This window comes from Ruditapes philippinarum, unplaced genomic scaffold (genome assembly GCF_026571515.1).
Source record: "Ruditapes philippinarum isolate M1 unplaced genomic scaffold, ASM2657151v2 ctg552_1_1_1_1, whole genome shotgun sequence".
NCBI lineage: Eukaryota > Metazoa > Mollusca > Bivalvia > Venerida > Veneridae > Ruditapes > Ruditapes philippinarum.
This window is the reverse complement of record NW_026864408.1, coordinates 354-21,205: the sequence shown is the minus strand read 5'-3', so window position 1 is coordinate 21,205 and position 20,852 is coordinate 354. Positions and strand designations below refer to the sequence as shown.

The 20,852-nt window shown below is 33.5% G+C and overlaps 1 protein-coding gene across 1 annotated transcript; it reads left to right on the top strand.

Annotated features, from left to right (window-relative positions):
• Window positions 1–1,301: 1,301 nt before the first annotated feature.
• Window positions 1,302–18,908, top strand: LOC132725476 (uncharacterized; the record flags this gene model as incomplete). The annotated part of the gene is given in 4 exon segments (XM_060710615.1): window positions 1,302–1,610; window positions 5,947–6,388; window positions 17,426–17,586; window positions 18,704–18,908. Coding segments are annotated over 2 exon segments (358 nt in total), but the record flags the coding sequence as incomplete, so codon positions are not given.
• Between the last annotated feature and the right edge of the window lie 1,944 nt (window positions 18,909–20,852).

Here is a 20,852-nt window from a genome sequence, read left to right as displayed (position 1 = left end):
TGAAAGATAAATGTCTTCAAAATAAACTTGTTTCCCAAGTTTTAAACGCCAAAAATATGGATATCTGGACAGATACAGATGTTTTATGACACTGTTATGCAATAGCTCTTACACCGAAACGTTTGATCCAAATGCAAAACAGTTTTATCTTTCAAGTTTTTTTTTTAGATGATTTGGATAGAGTTGTGTGTTAATAGTTTTGGTTTCAAAAACTTAATAAAACAAACAAATCAATAACATTTTTGAGATGAAGAAATTACTCAGGACTTGTTTTGTTAATTTGATTGTAGAATTTTCTTAATTTCATTGAAACGTCTCTAAAAGACAAAGATCATATGACAGGTTATATAAAGTTACAACTAAATATTTAGTTACAATAGAAAGAAAAGGACAACTTTAACGGTTCGACAATAGCGACCAAATACAAAAGGTAAATCTAGATTGTTTAATCAAGTTGAAAGGGTCGTATTTATTGATGTTCGTTAAAAAACTGTTATAAAGATATATCATTAATACATATACATGTATGTAAATCTGTTACTCCTTTTTAGAATTTACATTTCTTCAAATGTAAATTTGATATCATCGTTGCATTACGCCCCCTTAAACGGTACAGAGTAATACTTTAGTTTTATTCCTGAATTAAGATTGTGTTGCAGAGCAGTTCTGCTAAGTTGACAAGGATCGAACAAATGAGATTGTATTAACATTAACGGAACAGAACATTAGTTAGATATTTAAGACTGGCATTGTTTTACCAAGAAATCAAAAATAAAGATAAAATGTAAAGATAGATTAATAAATAGATAAATTCATAAAATGTATAGTAAATGGAAAATAAAACAGAATAAGATATGCAAGATATGATTCATATGAAACATCTAAGCATGTATATTGTAGTTTTCCACATGATTTTAACTGTTCTTCTCTACAAGTCAACATAAACTAAAAACCACTGTGCGGAACTTCTATAGGCATGAAATTTAAAAAAAAAAACATTTGGAAACAAAGAAGGGCCTTAATGCTCATTTGAAAAATAATCTTTCAAATATATGACAGAACGGCAAGCTCAAACAAAAGAAAGACGGTAGACATTTATGATCAATTGAGTGTGCACATTAAGTTTTTTTTTGTGTTTTCCCAAAGCAAAACAAAACACGGTATTCGTCTTTGAAGGACGATTGTTTTTCTTAGATTATCCAATGATATGCAAACTATATATAAATAGACAATTTGATATTGTAGTTTTTAAGTTGTTTGATTTTTAATTTTCATTGGCTAACAGGTTAGCGGCTTCTTTAACCGTGAAGTGAATATAATGCAATTACATTTATGTTTCATAACATATTAAATTCAAATCCGATAAGGGAATATATTGCACTTATTTGTGAGGCATATCTGAGTTATCTGTGGTCATTGTGATATGTGGACTTGAAGTTGAAGCATTTGAAACATGATTCCGGAAGATTAATTAAAAAACAAAAAACAATACTGACAATGGACAAAAGTTGAACCTTATACGATAACAACTTATACGATAACAATGTTATTACAAATCATTTTTCTAAGAAAATAATAACTTACAGATCGTTCAGCACGACATTATTGGTGTAAGTACATTTATTTTACTTTAAGTTCTTTCCAATTTCCACTTACCAATTGGACGGTTAAAGAATTGCCGGTCAAGGTGCAATTTCTTTACAAAGGCAAAAGCAGACACACACACACACGCACGCACGCACGCGCGCGCGCACACGCACACACACGCATGATTGTAGTCGGCCATATTTCCTAGCCATGAATGATAACTCCCTGTTTCCATGTATAAAATTCCACCAAATTATTCCCCTTTTAAATGAAATCGAAGAAGGGACCTTTTAAAAAGACTTCCATAAAAGACGACGCCGCTCACACTCCTTATAGCCCAGACCTTGCCCCCTGTGACTTTTATTTGTTTCCAGAACTGAAAAAAATGCGTGCTGGAAAGAAATATAAGACCAGGGCGGCTTTAATATCTGCTGGTCATGGTTCACAGCGGGAATACAAAAGCTCCCACGAAGATGGCAAAAGTGCGTAGACGTAGGTGGAGAATATTTTGAAAAAGAGTAGAAAGATTTTTTTTTCAAATGTTGAATGGTTTGTGAGAACGAGTCAAAAGTCCGGATATTTTCTGACTTCCCCTCGTATATTGCTATTAAGAAACAATGTACTAAATAAACAAATATACGAGCATGACGCCGAAATTATTGATACGCTATCATAAATATGAATAATATTTTTGATTGCAATCAAAAGGATACTCGTAATACAAAAAAAAAAACACAAAAAGAACAACAACAACAACAAAAAAAAAAAAAAAAAAAAAAAAAAAAAAAAAAACACAAAAAAAGGCAAAAAAAAAAAAAAAAAAACCCCAACGAAAACCTATTGATTGTGGTGATCGGCGAGATGTTTACATGTATTGATTTCTGAGCTCGACTTGTAGTGGTCTTGAAATATTCCTTAAGAGTTGTAAAAATGTAAAGGCGTTCAATATGCCAAATGAGAATCCTGAATAAAATTATTTGCTTGTTTTAAAAAAAGAGTTAAAGTTGAAACACAGATGTGCTTGCTGTCCTACATGTACGAATACATAAATTGCCGTTTGATCTTGTGTGCATGAAGTGATAATCATGAACGTACGGAATCAATAAACAATGAAATGATTGATGTTCCCTTTATGTTATCATATAACTATGATAAAGCATTAACGTTTTTAAGCAAACTTTATATTGTTTACTTTGTTCGGTTTGTTCTTTTTTTAGGTTCTTGAACTACCCAAAACCTGGCTAATTATAAGAGTTGTTATCATTCATTTAATGAATATATCTGTCTTTAGAATGTATAGGTAGAGACATAAGATAGTGTGACTTTTATAGCGGTATTATCATATTTATGATTAGAAAATAAGCACTGGACATTACATAATGAAAGTAATATCAGGAGCATGTGAAGCAATAACATATATAATTCTAAAAGTAGTAGTTTATTATCATAACATTATTTACCAAATTATATCAAATTGATAAGTTCGTTTTATTTATTTGGTCAAGGAGCAATACATAATTTTGATTTAGTTTGTACACTATACGCCAAAGAAGCAAATATGTAGAATCGAAGCAAAGGCTCATATAGCATTATAACTTTAAACGAAAGGTATTAGAATCAGTGACACATGCTCGCGCTGAAGCTGTCCCGTAGTTCTTTGAACGAACATTCGAACAATAATCTGGTACATTTGCATGGTATTTAAGTCGTTTAATTCATTATGCGATTGTCCATAGACCGTCATTATTATTTGACATTAACCAACCCCATAATTTGCATTTATCATGTTAATAAATAATAAAATCTAAGCTACCAAATTTAAAATTAAGACGAATCAGAACTATAGCCGTCGAAATTCATAAAATTATTCATAAACAAGGACCAACATACTTACATGATCTTGTTAATATAAAAACTCATTCTTTTAATTTTAGGTATACAAATGTAGCCATTATCCCTCAAGTAAGAACCACCAGCAACTCTTTTCGTTTCAATGCACCTAAACTATGGAATTCACTTCCCCAACACCTCAGACTGGAAGTGAATTATGACCAATCTAAAAGTTTAATTGGTGCATGGAATGGAGAGAGTTGCTCATGTACTTTCTGCCAATAAACCTGCATTATAGTTTAGCTCCATCTTTAGTTTTGTTTCTTACCTGCTTTCTTTTGTTTTACTGCTTACTTACATGTATCTCTAAAGTTGTTAATTCTTATTTGGCTTACATTTTGTTAATATTCTCAACATAAATGTTTATGTACATGTATTATTTTTCCAGTATGCTTGAATTTTTGTTTGCTTATTGTCAGCTTATTGCGAAGTTTGCTTATTGAGGAGGTTGCTGATCACTTCTTGCCAATTTTGAATTGGGGATTTTTTATTTTTAAAACCTAATTAGTTGTCACATTTTTATGATCCTTTTCATTTTCAATATCTTGTTTCCTTTCTTTTATAACAGTCCAGGCTAGACCTGGGTCAAGATCAGCAGAATCCACCCAACTTTTAATGTAATCTTATTTTATGTATGTGCTAATATGTTCCGCATTTTTATCTAGATATATATTATTTTATTCACTTATGATACAGTAATTAAATGTTATCCTTAGCATATCATTATTTTTTATTAATTATTATTATTTTACTTTAAACTATTACATTTAGTGTCTACATCCCACATTATAGTAATTTAACTTGTCTTTTACCATTTGTCTTTCAAAGTTTATCATAATGTGCTTCTTTTATGAGTTTTATGTTTATATGCATGTATGTCGGCCAAAAGCTATACATAGCTTATGTTTTGTAAAATGTTATATATGACTGTATACCGACAATAAATAAATTTTGATTTGATTTTAATTAATTATTTGTGCGCTCAAATTCTTTGTTAATGATTACCCGATGTGTGTCCTTTCAAAACAATCGTTTCAGTTACATTGTTCAGTGTTTTATTTACATGATAAATACCAACAAGCTTCATACAAGTGTAAATGTGATAACAAAATACGAATTTTTGTTTTGATCCGTTTTACCAATTTAATGTTTTATAAAAAGACGTCTTAAACATAAAATTATTAACGCGCTAAATCTCACGATCCCTACATTATATTTTTAAGGGAGCAATTTTTTCTACAGATATCATTCATGTCAGAAGATAGAAGTGTGTTGAATAGAATTGCGGTTCTCTAAGTTTGGAGAAAAGACTTATATGTCTTTTAAAATATTTATTTAAAGATAAAAACAAACTGTTTCAACAACGTTTTATGAAAACCGAAATATTCATGTGAGAAAAAAAGCATTGCCAATTAGAATACTTTTTATATTAGTTCATAACACGTTAATATGAACATTACATTGTTTTATTCACTCAGTCTGAATGGCCTTTTATATATATATATATATTGGACTGGCATATCGATGTGGTGGTATGTGTGTATATATTCTCTCATTTCTATCAATTTATCTGCACACTTGTATCTTAAGTGATCCCACGCAGGGGAAAGTATAACTGTATTGAATTTAATTATCTCCCTTTATATATACTTTATCTGTCTAAATTCATTGTATCCTACGGATCTTCTTGATCTTACGTGATCCAGTTGACTGTCGGAAATAGATATATAGTTCTCTGGTCCCAATCAGTGAAGAAGACAATAAAAATGTCATCGTTGATTTGTGAGATATGATAACAGAGAACAAACTCTATATCTGTGAATGTTGAGCTTGTTTCAATGTGTAGTGCAGTTTGTGACTGTATATAAAGCTGTTCTGAAACCATCATTTTTGTGATGGTGGATGAGCAGTGGCTATGCTTTCATGACTGTTCTGCTAGGCGCTGTGCCGTAATTGGACTGGCATATCGATGTGGTGGTATGTGTGTATATATTCTCTCATTTCTATATATATATATATATATATAAAACTACTGGTAGCGAAGCAAAACAGAAATATGATATCTGTACTGATGTGTCTACTCGTGTTATTTCTATTATAAGATTATGTCATGAGGTCGATATTCGTGTTTTTGAATATCGTTTTTATGTATCATTTTGTCCTTGTATTTGTATATACATGTATATGTATCTTGTATTTGTCTGTTATCTATGTTTCTTTACAGTCCGATATACAATCCATTATCCCATATCATTCCTATATCATTCCATTTCATAATCTCATTATAACAACTAATTTCTTATATTTCATTTCGACATAATTTGCATGCCGGGCCTTCGTTTTTACAAACGTCCCGGAAAAACCACCTCATGCATGCGCACTTTGATATAAATATTTTTCTTGGTTTGCGCCAGAAATAGTTTATCTTGTTTATTTATTTATTAAGGCGTATGTTTTATGTCCTCACAGGCATAAACAGCCATTCCCTACATGTGAAAGGACCATACGACATTGGTGGACAGTGTGGATTTTTATGTTTGGATGGTATTTTTCAATGGTACGAATTTATTTGGGGCGAAACAACGAACACAGAGGTGACGTAGGGATTTCCCAACTACAGCCAATCAGAACGGCTTTTATATTTCTTATTTACTTCCGGTGACCGGGTCTCCGTTCAACTAGCTAGTTAATTTTCTATATTTTAAAGAGCTCTAACATTTAATTAATTAAAGATACATATTCTTATTTATATATCAACGTTGGATTATTCACTTCTTCGGACCATTTAGACGACAACAATATATTTGTGGACTTTGAACATTTGTAAACAAACAGTGTAAATTCTTTAGAATAATTCAGTGTTTACAAATTGGAAGTACGGCTAGCCAAAACGACGGCATTCCTTGCAAAGGTATGGCACCACTAAAATATCCGATTTCTAGTCATTTTGGTACCAAGACATTTCATGCCCAATGAAATGAGCCCTTTAACACATCGGCCCACTTAAACTTATTATAATGTTTTCTATCATAACTGGACTCGTTAACTCTTAAAATAAGTGGATAGTGTCATAATACTACAATATGACAAATACATGATAATAACAAATCATAACTATTAACTTAATGGAAGATATATTTTGTAATATACAATAAAGATTGTACTGTTCGATGACTATGTTCGATTAATCATTTAAGAGTTATGTTATGTACTATAATTTATCTATAGTTCCTTATCAATCTCAAAATTGTTATAATGGTATTGATTTCGAAGTAATTAAATCGTACAGGTCTGTGCAATCACAACATTATTGAATAGCACCTTAATTATTATGTTATTTTTAATAGTGTTATTTGATACGTGTGTCAGTGTCAAATACCACAGTAAGTGGTATGCATATTGATCAAACTGATCTATATCAATATATATCAAATTACCCACGCAGTTTATTTTTAAAAAAAATTATTGCTTTTTTGTTTGAAATATGAAAACGTATTATTTTCATTTTATAAAATAAGAAGAAAAAAACACCTTTAATTATATTTTAAAAGGGTTAAGGGGCCGAAAAGTCCTGTTTGCAAGTATCCCGCTCTGTTAGTTACCGGTATCTGGAACTTTCAGCTCCTGAACGTTTCTGCTCTAGTCTTTTCACACCCTAGGTCATCATAGCATGTGGGATATGATAGCTTAGTTATCATTAGTACTAATTTTGTTGCCGCCTCCGTGGTCGAGGGGTTAGAGTCGATGACTTCTAATCCAGTTACCTCTCTGGCGTGGGTTTGATCCCCGGGAGATGCTTTGGTAGTTTAGCGCGGAGGAAGGTAGTCTAGTACTGGTGTAACTCTCCAGGAACGATGGTTAGGAAACTACCCGCCTATATGACTGAAATACTGTTGGAAAAAGGCGTAAAATGAAAAAAACAAACAAACAAACTCGTTTTGTTAATTTGTTTTTTTTTATTCAAGACTCATTTTTAATCTGTTTTTTTATTTAAGACTCATTTTTTAAAATCTGTTTTGTTATTAACGTTACGCTATTTCCGGTAGCATATAACATAATAAAAACGGAAATTGATGTTTGTGTCGTCAACTACTCCTACTTGTTTTCAGAAATCATTTTCAGTTTGTGCCTTGATAGATGTTTTGAAGATGTGCAAGAGATGTTGCTCTGTTTGTAATACACGTTCTAGTATTTCCGTTTTCTATATAACTTGATATAGCTGCCTTGTAAGTTTGTGTCGCAAATAAAGCTGCAATGTTAGTTTGTGTCGCAAATATAGCTGCAGTGAAAGTTTGTGTCTCAAATATAGCTGCAGTGTATGTGTCGCAAATATAGCTGCAGTGTAAGTTTGTGTCGCAAACTACTTTTTCAGGTTTTGCAAAATATACATGTATGCCGATTAGATGGTTTCAATAAACTATAAATTCATCTTTGTATTGTCATGTTTTCATTATAAATAATAGAATTATTTACTAGCATAATGTCATATCAGTATTGACAGAATTATTGCCCTTGAATTAGTGGAAATAGACTTATCTGGTACCTTTTGAGACAGGCGTTTTAGATATTTCATGTAGCAATCTTCGACAATGTTTCCAGTCAAATCTGGTAGATATATATATAGATATGCGTCCCCGATACTGAATGTGACAGTCTTTGACAATATCTCCAGTCCTATCTGGTACCTGTAGAGATAGACGTTCTCTATATTTCATGAGCAATCTATGATAATGTCTCGAGCCAAATCTGGTATATGTAGAGATATGCGTTCTTGATAATAAATGTGGCAATTTTTGACACTTTCTCCAGTCAACCCTAGTGCCTTAAGAGATAGGCGTTCCAGATATTTTCTATGGCAATCTCTGAAATTGTCTGAAGCCAAATCCGGTACATGTAGAGACTGGCAATTTAGATATAACACGTGCCACTCTTTCACACTTTCTCCAGTGTAATCTGGTACATTTTGAGATTTCCCTTCCTGATATTTCCTGTGGCAATTTATGACAGTGTCTCCAGCCAAATATGGTACCTATATGGACTGGCGTTTAAGATATAACATGTGGCAATCTTTTACAATGTCTCCATCCAAATCTGGTGCCAGTGGATATAGTCGTTCTACATATTTCATGAGCAATCTATGATAAGATATCATACCAAATCTGGAACATATAGAGATATGCATTCTTGATATTAAATGTGGCATTCATTTTGACAATGTCTCCAGTCAAATATGTTGCCTCTAGAAAAATGAGTTCTAGATTTGGTTTCTTTTGAAGCAGGCCTTCTAGATATTAAATGTGGCAATCTTTGATAATGTCTCCAGTCAAATCTAGTGCCGTTGGAGATAGGCGTTCTAGATATTTCATGTCGCAATTGCTGAAAATGTCTGCAGCCAAATCTGGTTCCTTTTAAGGCAGGCGTTCTAGATATATTTAAAACGCTAACTTCAAAAGGAACCAGATTTAAAAGTTCTAGCGTTTGACTAGCCAGGACTCGCTGTATTGTATAGCCGTACGGCACTTTTCAACATTATATGGAAGTCGAACATGCATATGTTATTTTGTGCCTCATGATTATGATTTGTTGTTTTATTTGTATGAAAGATGAATTTTTTATAATAAATAATGATCAGAGTGGATTAAATAAGAAGAACATTGAAAAAAAAAAAAAAAAAAAAAAAACGATGAAAAGCAAAATAATTGTATAATTTTTAAATACACAAGATAAATATCGAACATAAAAGCACAATCAATTAATTAGCCATACTTAAAGTCTACCCAGGGACTGACAATATAATTTTAAAGTGCGTTTCACGGAACATGTAAACTTTCCTTATATTAACAAACTTCTATACCGTCGGTAATTGACGCAATTATCAGAGCCTAACAACAATAATTTTCGTTTTTTTTGTTTCATTTTAAAGGTGTCAATAATTTAAAGTTAATGAAACAAAAAAGGATTATCATCGAATTTTGTAAGCTATTTCAATTGATGTTATTTAACTGCGACCAAACGCTATTTTTTCCCAACGCCTTGAGATGACAAAAAACTATTTCAATTGATGTTATATAACTGCGACCAAACGCTTTTTTTCCCCAACGTCTTGAGATGACAAAGTACTTTTTTACTGTAGCCAACAAGGCGATTTATCTCTAAAACATACGAAGACAATTGCTGTTTCTTGGTTAAAATCCTCGCTTAAAGACTAAAAAAAATCTTTTCACTTCCAATAAATTTTAAAAATGCTTCGATTTAGCCAATACATTTGGGGCCCTGTAGTCGTCGTGACTCACGTACGGTAAAATTTTTGGCTAGCCTTACTACCCGTACGGCTACCATTCCTTATATTTTGGATAAAGTGTCTTATTAATTTTAATTTATAGTGCCTTTATAGATATTGAAAAATGTAGATCTAGGTTGATTTTTTCATTTATCTTTTTTGAGCGGTGTAAAATCTTGATCAAGATCTACATGTGAAAATCAATTTTTGTTTTGAACCATAGATATACATGTATATTTATATTTGACTTTGTATATTTTACGTCGAATTCCACAAAGCCTTGTACTTCAGGCTTCTGTGACATTGATTTTTATCCTGTTGCTGGCATTTTGAAGATTGATACAGTTCACAGACATGTAGACACAGCATTTAACTATCAGGTGGTTGGTGAGCTAACACTCTGTCTCTTTTATCTTTCATCTAGGTCTGAATAACTAGTATATTACACCTGTCCCTATTTGAAATTATTTCCATCCAGTCTGGTATTGTTCATTTACTGCAATAAATCCAATATTACCCTAGATATTATATATCCAACAGCTGAATTATTTCATATCCTATCCTGATAACTTATTGTACCTGATTACTTATTGTACCTATAATAATAATAATAGTATTATTATTTATTAAAACCAGGGCTTGAACCAGAACTTTGCCTGAAGTAAGCATGTAGATTGGATAGTTTAGCATTTATTGTAGGAACAGAATATTGTAGTTGACTTGTGAGTAAATAATGCTAAATATAAATAAAGTATACAGGTAGGTTTGAAATATTTATTCAGTATCACAGTTGAAAAGTTGATAATTTGGGTTCTTCTCATTTAGTCATTATAAAAAGTCTGTTGATAGGTATATTATTTTACTTTATGAGCTAAAAATTAAACATTTAGCATTTAAATAATTGTCTTAATCAGGAGATAGGAAACTTTACACATTTATTTATTCGGTTAGCTTTGTGTGTACTTCTATTAAGTTGAGTCTGTGCCTGAGCAGGTAAATTTATAAATAATCTATGTAAGTAAGGTCTTTGGGATTTTTTTTTTCTGATATTGTATAGAGTACTGGACTGAACATTGTTTGTTATACAGAATTCCTGCATATAATTTCACAAGCCTGTGTGTCTCTTGCAATTACCATAAATTAGTTGAAATTTATACACTATAGCAAGTCACTTAACAAGGGTCTGTGCACCTCACATGAATAGAATTTTATAGACTTGTTACCTGTAGCGTGTCTGTAATAAGTTATTTATTAAGTAAGTTAAGCACTGAATATTATTCAGTTGAATTTATTACTGCTTTATAATAGAGACTGAATATCAGTTTTATTAGATCTATTGTTTGACAAACTTTGATCTAATCTACTTTAAGATAAATATACTGTTCATGTGACTTTGGAATTTTGTGTGTAATGTATGGTACACTGTGTGGGCCATAATTTGAATAAAGTTGAATGATTATTTTCTAGTCTTTGTGTTTTTCTCTTGAAATAAAATTGTTTTATTTCTATTGTTTGTTTTTTATTACATCGATATAGACCTAAACTGGTTACTGATGTAAATCACTTTTTATAGTGTATGGCGTACATTTTGGGGCCATTTCAAATCTTTAATTTCAAGTAACATTCATTTTGTATTTTGCCCAATCAATTTTTTTCACTTCATCATGGAAGATGGTACAACTCAGTCCATAGACTATTCAGATGCAAATCTGGAATTTTTTGCTAAACAGTTACAGAAATCTGGTAAGTTTCAAGTAAATGTGATGGCAAGTACACCTCATACAATACACTCAAGTCATACATTTGATGTTACACCTACTCCTATCCGGGAACATATCAGCAGAACATATAGAATACACATCAGGTCCACTTTCCTCCACCTGTTTATAGCATTCCTCCATCCATGCCTAACCCTCAACCATACTTGTCTTTTGTGACAAATAGGGATTTGGTACTTAGCCGTATCCCTGAGTTACCTTCTTTTTCAGGAGATGGGAAATACAACTCGTCAATGTTTGAGATATGGCGCTATGATGTCAATTGTGACATAAATAAGGGTAATTATCCACCATTTACCATCAGGGAGGCCATTCGTAAATCATTGAAAGGCAGTGACGGAGGTGTTCTTTAGGTGAAAATGCCACTGTTCATGAGATCTTGAATGAGTTAGATGGCATTTATGGTAATGTTCATTCAACTGAAATGTTGAAGAAACAGTTTTATAATGAACAGCAGAAGGTGGATAAGTCTGTTGCTGATTATAGTTTGCGTCTGGAGAGGTTGCTAAGCAGGATACCTTGCAATCTTGATAGCATGTCCAAGGATGAGATGTTGCGGGGTAGGTTGTGGTCAGGCCTTCGTGATATACAGCTTAAGAATGCCTCTAGATTTCTTTTTCGGAAGGACCTCAACTTCAATAATCTTCGTAAAGAGTTGACAGCCATTGAGGAAGACTTACGCTTTTCCTTGTTAGCTGTCCATCTTTCCTCTAGGCAGGCAACCTCAGGCCAATATTTCTGTTACTACTTCTAATACTCCTAATGAGTCTGTTCCTGCACAGCAGTGTGTCACTACTCTAGATAGTAAACTTCTTCAGGTAATAAGGGCCCTTTCTAAGCAGATGGAAGGCATGGAATCCAGGCTGTCTAGTATCGAGAACTCAAGGGTTTAAAACAAGAGAGATCTTCCACTCAGTAAGTCAAAACCTCTGCCAGTCCTTTAAACTAGTCGACCTCCATCGCAGGGCAGATGAGAGGTCATACTTCCCCTTCTAATGACCCTGCTTCTTCATTTCCTCTTGTTGGCTCTTCTTATGAATCTGAAATTCTTATAAATGGTACTTCTACTATAGCTTTGATAGATACTGGCTCTATGATTTCATCTATTGGAATTTCATTCTTCAAATCTTTAAAGCCCCAGCCTGTCATGTCACAGTTGTTCGATTTTATGTTGGATATTTCTTCTGCTAATGAGTCTAAGGTACCATATCTTGGATATTCAGTTCTTGATATTTGTCTTTCATCACAATCTTTTTCAGTCCTATTCTGATTGTTCCAGACACAGAATACTCCTGCAGAGTCCCTTTGATAATAGGCACCAACATTTTGAACGTTTTGAAGTCATCAGGAACAGAGTCAACATCATCTCCACTTTCTGACATCATATCTTCCTTGCCTGACATTGTCACCAAACCTGTTACTCTTCTTCATCATTAGACTATCATTGTTAAGCCTTTCGAAACAACAACACTTGAGGGAAAGGTGAGACATATTGGCAAAATGTCTTCTGGTGTTACAGAGTCTACTGATCCTCTTATGTTGAATGTGTGCCCTAGATTGGTTAAATTACAACCTGGTAGTTCTTTTTGCAGGGTTCCAGTACGTGTTTGTAACTTGACTGCTAGATCTATCGCCATTTATCCAAGAATGACTCTTTGTAATTTACATGATGTGTCTGTTGTTCGCACCATTGATCCTTCAGAGGGCGTTGCTGATAAATCCCACAATTCAGACAAGACTCTTAATGACCTTGGTATTTCTATTCCCACTGAAACTTTAACTTCTGAACAGAAGTTTAAGGTGACTTCCTTCTTCAGTCAGTGGGAACATATTTTCTCCTCTGGGCCTACTGATCTTGGTTCTACTGACTTGGTCGAACATGAAATCAATCTGTCTGATCCCACACCTTCTAAAGACCCGTATCGCCGAATACCACCAGGGATGTTTAAGGAGGTACGTGAGCATTTACGAGACATGATTTCGGGCAGGAGCGATCCGTGAGTCCAAGAGTCCCTTTTTCTTCTAATGTTGTGTTAGCAAGGAAAAAAAGGACGGGTCTTTGCGTTTTTGTATCGATTACCGGAAACTGATCAACCGTACAATCAAGGATGCTTATGCCCTTCCTCGCTTCGACGAAACTATTGATTCTCTCATTGATTCTACTATCTTCTCTAAACTCGACCTTCACTCAGGTTATTGGCAGGTCCCAGTCAAAGAATCTGATAAGCAAAAGACTGCCTTTAGTGTTGGGCCTCTCGGATTCTATGAGTGCAACAGAATGGCTTTGGTCTGACCAATGCCCCTGCAACGTTTCAGCGTCTAATGGACCGTTGTATGGGCGAACTTCACCTTCGTGACTGTTTGACTTATCTCGATGACATTATCATCTTTTCTGATTCTATTGATTCTCATTTCCGTCGCCTTCAGTCTGTCTTTCAACGTCTTGAGATGCACAATGTTAAACTTTAAGGGTCCAAGTGTGAATTCTTTAAGCTGCAAGTCCAGTATTTGGGTCACATTGTTAGTGCTGATGGTGTGAAGACAGATCCTGAGAAGATTGAAGCACTCAAAAAATAGAGAAAAACAGAATCCCTAAAGAAAGTCCAACACAACAAAATTGAAAATGTTGCAGGCTCGGTTTGATTGAGCCTGTTCATGGACGGTACTGGAAAGTGCAAGTTATCGTCCACGCCCCCTAGCACCGGCTTAAGCAGAATTCAACATTTAAACATGATATAGTAAAAATTTGAATTTAGAAACATCCGCAGATGTGTTAATTCGGCGATTATCATGGAACCTTCAATGTGACACTTCCGTGCCATTCCATGAAAAGCGGCATATGGCCCCCAAGTAATAAAAAGTGTGTGCCCTAAACGCTAGGCTTTGAAGTTGGGCTTTGTTCGGTACCTGATGTGTTCCGTTTTATGTTTTATACTATGTACCATATATTTTACCTTGATAATTTATAAATATACTTTACAGTACTTTAAAAATAAAGGATTTATTGTTTAGAATGCACCTCTTCAATGAATTCACAGTTCTACTGATAAATTAAAATTTTGTTTCCGTGTGACATATATTTTTCTCGATTCACGGCATACGGTATTTTCGTGGAGCATGCTTGAGTTTAAGGTTTTTTGCCCGGGTATTATATATTTGCACACAGGTTGTAATTGCCTTCAGTATTTAGATTTAGTTATGTAATACCTAGTAGTTTAGTTACTTTATGATTTAAGCTTACTACTTGCAATGTCTGATTCAAGCCCTTCCTCTTTAATATTTTATGAATGTCGGGGCGACATTCCTCAAAGTGGGGAAGTATGTCATGTGGTCGATATTCGTGTTTTCTTAATATCCTTAATATCGTTTTTATGTATTATATCATTTCTATATCATTCCATTTCATCATCTCATTATAACAACTAATTTCTTATATTTCATTTCGACATAATTTGCATGCCGGGCCTCCGTTTTTACCAACTTCCCGGAAAAATCACCTCACGCATGCGCACTTTGATATAAATATTTCTCTTGGCTTGCGCCAGAAATTGTTTATCTTGTTTATTTATTTATCATGGCGCATGTTTTATGTCCTTACATGCATAAACAGCAAATCCCTACATGTGAAAGGACCATACGACAATTAATTTGCAGCAGGTCGACTCCTAGTACTGTAAAATAATATAAAAAAATAAAAATGAAATATAAAATATACAAGCATTAAACATCGATTTTCAAAAAGCAGTTTCCAAATGAAGCAACGTATACAAAGAACTCCTTCTGAATGATTAATGTCGTAATATTTAACCACTCATATTGAATAACTGACTTTAAAATCATAATATCTTATAAAGTACTAGTAGTTAAGCAAAACAGAAATATAATATCCTCGTTGATTGACGTTTTGGCTTGTATGTTTAGTATATAAATAGAGAAGTCTAGACATGTTTGAATTTTATTGCCTATAGAATTATGACTCCAAGGACAGTTAAAATAATATTAAAAACCAAACAGAAAACAGAAAAGCAACTGGATTTAACCAGATGTGTAGGATCCTTAGCTTCCTCGTATAACAAGTACCCGTTACCTAAGCCTCCCCCCCTCTACAACCACATAAACTATAAATATAAATGAAATTATTTCAAAAGAAGTAAATTAAAATAAGTACATGTACTTGTTATAGAAATTTGTTATTTTTTATAGATCACTGTAATCTATAACTTTTGAATGTTTATAAACGCCTCACAATTACAACCCGGGAAGATTTCTTTTGGTTCATAATTTAATATCATATTGAATGGATTGTTTTCATAACAAAAATTAAGAATATTTCTTTCTGTAGAAATGTTGAAAGAAGTATCAAAAGATGATTTAGAATATAAGAAGAATCACTGCAGCTACAATCAGAGACTCATATTCTTCTAGTTACTTTTCATACTATTCTATTTTATACCACTACACATAAATAATCCAAGGACAGTGCGTGAAATAGTTTCACAGGTTTTCCAAAAAAGCACAAATGATATAATGGTGTAATGATATAGTGTGATAATATTGCCGATCGTTTTTTTATCTCAAAGTGTATGGTCATTGAAACATATTGAATATTGATTGATTCATTGTCCAAGGACGCACAGGTAAAGATTCTAAAGCCTAATACTAGGGCATGGACTAGAAATGTTCATATTTTTATGTGAATTCAAAGGCACATTATGCCTACGATACGAATATTAATTTAAGAAAAAGGGAAATATGAGTATTATTACGATAACATAATAATTTAAGAGATTGTGACCTGAAAAAGTAGCTCTTATTTTGAAAGTGTCATAAAAGTAGCAAACAACGAGTATGCGGTCGTTTGACTTCCATACAAAATACTTAATCACTTTAACTGTTATATTGCCAAAATGAAATAGAGGAAACATGTCTACGATGATTTGAGCTTGCTCAGGGTGAGCTTTTAGGATCGTTGAATGTCCGTCGTCTGTCGTCCGTCCACACTTGTTCGTTAACACTCTAGCGGTCACATTTATGCCTCAATCATCATCAAACTTTGCCAGGATGCTTATCTCGTTGATAGCTTGGATGAGTTCGAACATGGGTTATCTCAAATGAAAAACTAGGTCACATTGCCCAAATATGGAAAAACCTTGTTAACATTCTAGTGGTCACATTTTTGACTAAATTATCATCAAACTTGGTCAGGATGCTTTTCTAGGTCATTGCTCGGATGAGTTCGAACATGGGTCATGTCGGATGAAAAACTAGGTCACCTGAGCTAAAAATAGAAAAATCTTGTTAACACACTAGTGGCTACTGTTTTGATCCAAGTATCCTGATAATTTGATCTGAAAGTTTGTTTTGATGATTTCTATGTCAAGTTCGAATATGGGTCACCTGGGTAAAAAACTAGGTCACACTGCTCAAATATGGATAATCTTTGTTAACACTCTTAGTGGTCACATTTTTTGACTCACCTGTCATGAAACTTGGTCAGAATGCTTGTCTAGGTAATTGTTCTGATGAGTTTGATGGGTCAGGTGAGCGATCTAGGGCCATCACGGCCCTCTTGTTTATGAACATTTTCTTAGTCTCTCGAAACAATTTAACATTTGTATTGTTTACGTTTTTTCTTTCATAACTTCGTTATATTTTTAAACGTTTGTACAAAAGACCCAAATAAACAAATTGTCTTGTATTATCTTATCTTTTATATCGAGTCAGGTATAGATTAAAGATAGATAAGAAAGATAAGAATATATTTTGTACCGTAATTTGGATCATTTTTAATGCGATATATTTCCTATACACGTATACTGTTAAAATTAACACATACTGTATTATGATTATGTAGAGTATTTAATAAATGAATTATTTATCTTTATTTAAGGACTGGAGATGGCAGAGTCTTCTGATATTGAAATGCATATAGGACGTCAAGTCATAAATAGAAATTACGATGCACTCAGGAAGTATATGCATCCTGATCCCGTAATTGATTGTAAAACAGACTTTGTATTACTCACCGACACAGAAAGAAATAGTATCAAGGTACGATATTAAGTAGTTTGAAAGCAGATGTTTGGGTGACAATAATTCTTTACTTGAATTATTGATTGTAGTATAATAACTGAGGCAGGCATTCGAGGAATAATCTTATTTCATGCCTACAACTAATATAATATATCACTGGAAAATATGACGATTTTGGTATCACTGCAAAACCATCTCAAATGATTGCGAAATTTTCTAGATACAGCTTTCTTTGCTAATCATGTCGCGTTACATTTATTACATTCGTTATTATTTTTTACCATTTCTGCTTTGACAAATAAAGGGCTTTGTAAGACAATCTTACGCCCGTAAGTTTTATGTTCTTATTCATTTAAGTGTTTTTGTTTGTTTGTTTGTTTATTTATTTGTTGTTCCTTTTTAAACCATGATGCATATTCAACAAATCGTCGTTCACTTTGTGGGGGGGGGGGGAATTAACCGGATTTAATAAAGTTTTCTCAACAGCTTAGATCACTGCAAGTCTCTAACACTCCTACTTTTGCCCATGATAATGTGGAAGAGATGTTTCATTTTATGCGTACACAAACAGTTTTTAACAATCGATTGGAAAGGTAAAACAATGCATTAACAACCAGCATTACGACGAAGTTACTTTATAAATTCTTCAACGTGTAACAAAGGCAGGCATTTAAATGTAATGCAAGGAAAAACAAGTTTAAATAAGATTTTGATTATGCGAAATATATACCGGCCGTAATGTTGCATCTTAACCAGAAACAATTAGACTGATAAGATCCTTATCAAGTGCGTTACGCTGACAGTTGTTATATTGTTTGATATTTGAAAAGTATACCGCAAATCTGACTGGCTAATGATAACTTCTCCAATATGATACCTTTTACACTGTAACATTTGGACCGGTGCGTCACTCTATTATTATCCTTATTCAGCTGAACACGGAACTATATAGATCGATTTTCTAAATTAGAACTTAAATAAAAAAGAAGACAAATCATAAACGATACTTGCAATAAGCCGTTTAAATCTCTGAAATGCCGTTCGCTCTTGTTTTTTCTTCTTCAGTACACCACAATTTTGACATTAAACGTTGACTTTCCAAACGTATTGATAATGTAATGAACATATATTGCAGGATAAGGACCTTACTGATAAGAATGACACACTATTGAAAATAGTTATATCCAAAGGTGCTAAAGGTTACACGGATTTTAAGGAGCGTCTAAGAAAGACTTGGCAGACTGAACTGCTAGAACTGATCGTTTGTTCAGAGAATGGACAGGACACAAACGAGATGGAGGGTCGGCTTGCAGAGCTATGGTATATCAAGCATAAACGTGGTAAGTCAATGTGTTCAGCTCACCCGAGCACTTCTGTGACTGCAATCTGTCTGTTGTTAGTTGCCCATCATTCGTCGTGAATATATGTCTTTAAACAACATCTCCACGCATAATTATCGATTAATATCAACTTTTACATAAATGGGTTAAAGTAGGCTATTACAATATTTTTCGCTGTTGATAAATGCCTCCTACCTTGACATGTTTTTTGATTGTGAAATATAAATTATCTAGCTGGAAATGTCGGTCACTAATGATTTAATGGTATTAAACTCAAAGTCATCATATATTATCTATTTAACCATTTCTCTCATGAGCATATTGTGAAATATGGCCGTTTTCATTGAAAAGCCTCCTGTTACAAGTTCAAACTGCTATGAAACTATGAAAAATGCTTCAATGCTAATCAAACTTGGCACAAATGTTGACTGGACCATTGCCTTTGTAACGACATTCTCAATCTTAAATTTCCTGTTACCAAGGCAACGAGGGGACATCTCAAAATTGCCAAAAATCACTATTTTGCCCTGATTTTTCCATCAAAATTTATTTTTAAGTGCTGCAACTTCTCAAGGGATTGTGATAGAGTCAAAGGCTTTTCAGTGTTGGTTACACGTTACCTTATGATCGATCTGGGGTAATTTTTAGCCTCTCACAAGTCCGAAATTTTCTTGGCGATGAGGGGAACTACCGCCCCCCTTCAGGCCCCCCAAAACAGAAGGGGGCACCTCTCCCTTCTGGCAACCCGCTGATGTATCTTTTGGATGGGGGCGGCGCCGAAAAAAATGCTCACTTTTTAGCAACATTTTTCAAACGAAAGCATATGTTTTGGCCCCAAATAGGACATTTTTTCACCATTTGAGGCCTAAAAGAGGGGGTGGGGTCGAAAGTGCGTTGTTTCGATTCTGACACGATATCAACCTCCACACACTGATCTCCCCTAACAGAATTAGATCTCAGGCAGTCAAGAATTTGACGATATGATTTTGTTTCAAAGTTTGATTTTTTTTTAAAAAGCAATCACAGATTTGCTTATGTGTCAAGACCGTAATGTGTCAGATGTGAACTTAAACAAAAACTTATTCCGGAAACATAAATATTATGTAAATAGTCTTTATATCGCACCATTTATTTCCAAATTTCGAAAAGAAATAATTTACGTAATTAATAATTACGGTTCTACACTTAACAAGAATGACTTTTTTTCTAATCATATCGACTAGACACCAAAGCTCAAGATATAATATTGATAAAACAATTGTTCAACGATTTCTTTGGCATATCCGCCATCTTGAAACAATCCTGTGATAAGACCATCATCACGTGATTTGTGTGATGGCCGTAGCGTAACCGGTGCGCGGAGTATCAAGTTGAATTGTAACCGTTTTTAAATTCCAAATGAAATGAATATTTGTGAATCCCAGCATATATATAAAAAACCGTAAACTAAGCCGCTTTGAAGAATTTTTTTTATTTAAACGTGTATTATCATAACATGTATTATACTAGACTCTTATTAATTTCGATACTGCATACGTGAGTATGCCAGTTACAATTCATGTTTTAAAAAATATAAAACTTATTGCTGCACTCGCTACGCTACAATGCACACGGGGGGGGGGAATCACGTGACTTTGTATAGTAATACCCACGAGAAAATGGCGACTGCTGAGCCCCGGTAAGTACCTTTTTATGTTAAATTAAGGTGACAAACGTTTCTTAAATCAAAACAAAACCTAGGGTATCATATGCGCGTTAATTTTCTTCAAATGACAATACAAAGTGCATTATCCTACGTTTTGTGGTTTTTGAGAACATTGTTTGAATTGTGTGAAAATTGCACATTTAGCGATAGTAATTCGCACGAAGCGATATAATTTGGTACCAAAATAAATGAAAATAAACTTACTTTCTGCACTTAAGACACAAAATCAATCATTTTAT